This window comes from Etheostoma spectabile, chromosome 7, assembly GCF_008692095.1.
Source record: "Etheostoma spectabile isolate EspeVRDwgs_2016 chromosome 7, UIUC_Espe_1.0, whole genome shotgun sequence".
Classification (NCBI taxonomy): domain Eukaryota; kingdom Metazoa; phylum Chordata; class Actinopteri; order Perciformes; family Percidae; genus Etheostoma; species Etheostoma spectabile.
In genome coordinates, this window is record NC_045739.1 from 12573390 (window position 1) to 12575641 (window position 2252).

At 43.3% G+C, this 2252-nt stretch overlaps 1 protein-coding gene across 2 annotated transcripts in view; it reads left to right on the plus strand.

Moving 5' to 3' along the window:
* Positions 1–2252, plus strand: part of pik3cd (phosphatidylinositol-4,5-bisphosphate 3-kinase, catalytic subunit delta) — a 17120-nt gene that overhangs the window by 3005 nt on the left and 11863 nt on the right. For both annotated transcript variants that reach the window (XM_032520895.1, XM_032520894.1), the window contains exons 4-6: positions 597–829; positions 1052–1228; positions 2032–2187. In XM_032520895.1, the coding sequence (XP_032376786.1) occupies positions 597–829; positions 1052–1228; positions 2032–2187 (566 nt within the window). The remainder of the gene's footprint in view (positions 1–596; positions 830–1051; positions 1229–2031; positions 2188–2252) is intronic.

The window sequence follows — 2252 nt, forward strand, 5'->3', positions numbered from 1 at the left end:
ACTCAAAGCCGTTCGCGGGTGGCAAAAGGACGACTCCCACTATGACCACGCCAAGATCCATTGGCGTGGCCATAGTGGTCGATTGGTTTGGGTTAGGCATTTGACCTTGAGTTGTTAAGGTTAGGATAGCCGATTGGTCAGGGGACAGGAACTGGACAAATCAGGTTAACGTTACCTTGAGTAAGCATGGACCAATAGTAGCTATTGAAGGGCGGGTCTTGGTGTGGCCATAGTGGGGAAAGAAATATTGCTCATGGGTGCGGTAAACATTACCATGGTAACAGCGAGTTCCACCAATCAGAAACGTTGCTGCTATGCTTATGATTGTGGGTAGTGTAGTATTTTTCCATAAGATTGCGAATAAAACATGGTTGAATTCATACGGACTTTTAGCTACACTGTTATGAAACATGTTAACGGCTAGAGCAAGGTCCTACAATTGAATGATAGTTCCTGTACAGTCTTTTTTTCAATTATTAAAAACATGGCCGACTCTCAGGTAGATCTAGTAAATGTTTGTATAAAGAAATCTTTCGCAATGAGCAAAGCGTTCCCCTCACTTGTATTTTCTGACGCTTTCATTATGATTTCTTCAGGTCTGCATGAGTTTGAGGCACAGAAGAACCACGAGGTGAATGAGTTCCGGGCAAAGATGCGTACGTTTTGTGAAGAGAAGGCTCAGGAGCGGCAGATGTTGCCATGGCAGCAGTGGATGGAATACAGCTTCCCCTGTGATCTGGAGCCGTGTTGCTCTCCACCGGAGTGTGGGAGCGTGAAGTCAAAAAACACCAAGAAGATTTTCATCAACGTTAAGTTTGAGGCTTGTGATGTGAGTTGATCTGCTGTTGTAGTTTTTATGAGTCATATTTGTAAAGGTTTTTGAGACAAATCAAAGAAGGATTTTAAGTAAATGTGAGCACCTTTGGAAATCCCCCTCCCACACCACCCTCAAAGCTTCACTCAGGAGCAACATCCACCAACATGAGAGCAACATATTCTGTGATTTTCTGTAAAGCTGGCACCTTTATTTGTATTAATATGTCTCTCATAGGAAAGCTTCATGCTGCAGCAAGACCCTCAGGACCTTCCAGTGGCTTTGATGAGGAGCGCCCTGAAGAAGAAAGCCACCGTCTTTCGCTCAGTGCGACAGGAGCCCGAGGACTACACCTTACAGGTCAATGGGAGGTGGGAGTTCATCTACGGGAATCATCCCATGTGCCAGTTCAAAGTGAGTGACAGCTGCCTTTTTCTTCTTTAATTGTTTTGTTCATATATCCCACATGCTCCAAAGCAAAAAAAGCAAAATTAATGCAGATGTCATGTCAATTCTTTCCAACTAACGCTTTGTTTTTGCAATAACGCTGTGACTCGCTAAGCATTATGGGCATCTTGATCATCTTAGGATTTCTTAGGATACAACTGTGCCATGTTTTTGTGATTGACATAACTGTAGAAGAAATATACAGTGCGTTGGTAATTTTCTTGCATCCTCCCCCTGGTTGTTTTTTTTTTTTTAATAATCTTACTGCCATCATAAGTGGGTGAATAATTATGCAATCAAACTATATAATTGGGTTTGATTTGGATACATTTGTGGAGAACGATTAAGAACACTTCATAGGCACTAAAGCTCTTTATTTTCTTAGTGGATGTGGGTGAATTTCTTTTATTTTCTGCTTGGGAGTCTTGCCCTGTGCAGGTGGTCTGTTATAGCTGAATTGATTGTCAGATCAGGAGTGGGGTGAGTCAAGGTTTTGGTGGCAGGAGACTCCACTGTTGACTTTGAAACTCCAGCTACCTGCATATGTGACTCATATCTGTCTAGCAGCTCTACAGAAAGGAACTGCATCCATCCACAAATAATGACATTACACGTTACATTAACCTACAGCAAATAAACAGCCTCCAGGAGCTAACTAGTGTTATCAGAACACTGGGAAACATCTGTGGGTGAGCAGACTGATGGCTGCACCAGTTAACAAAACAATCTTCTGTCCCCCTCCTGTTGTCTATCTCTGTCTTCTTTTACAGTACATGTTCTTCTGTTTGAGAAATAGCCAAATCCCTCATCTAACCATGGTGCACCACTCCACCATCCGCAAATATCAGGAGGAGCAGGGCAGAATGTGCAGCCAGGGGTACAAGACTCGCTCTATGTCCAGACCTCCTCCACTGCCCCTTAAGAAGGTAAGAGTCCAGCGGATGGCTGTCGTCTTTCATTAACAGAGCAGCAATTCTTTCTTTCTCTCTCT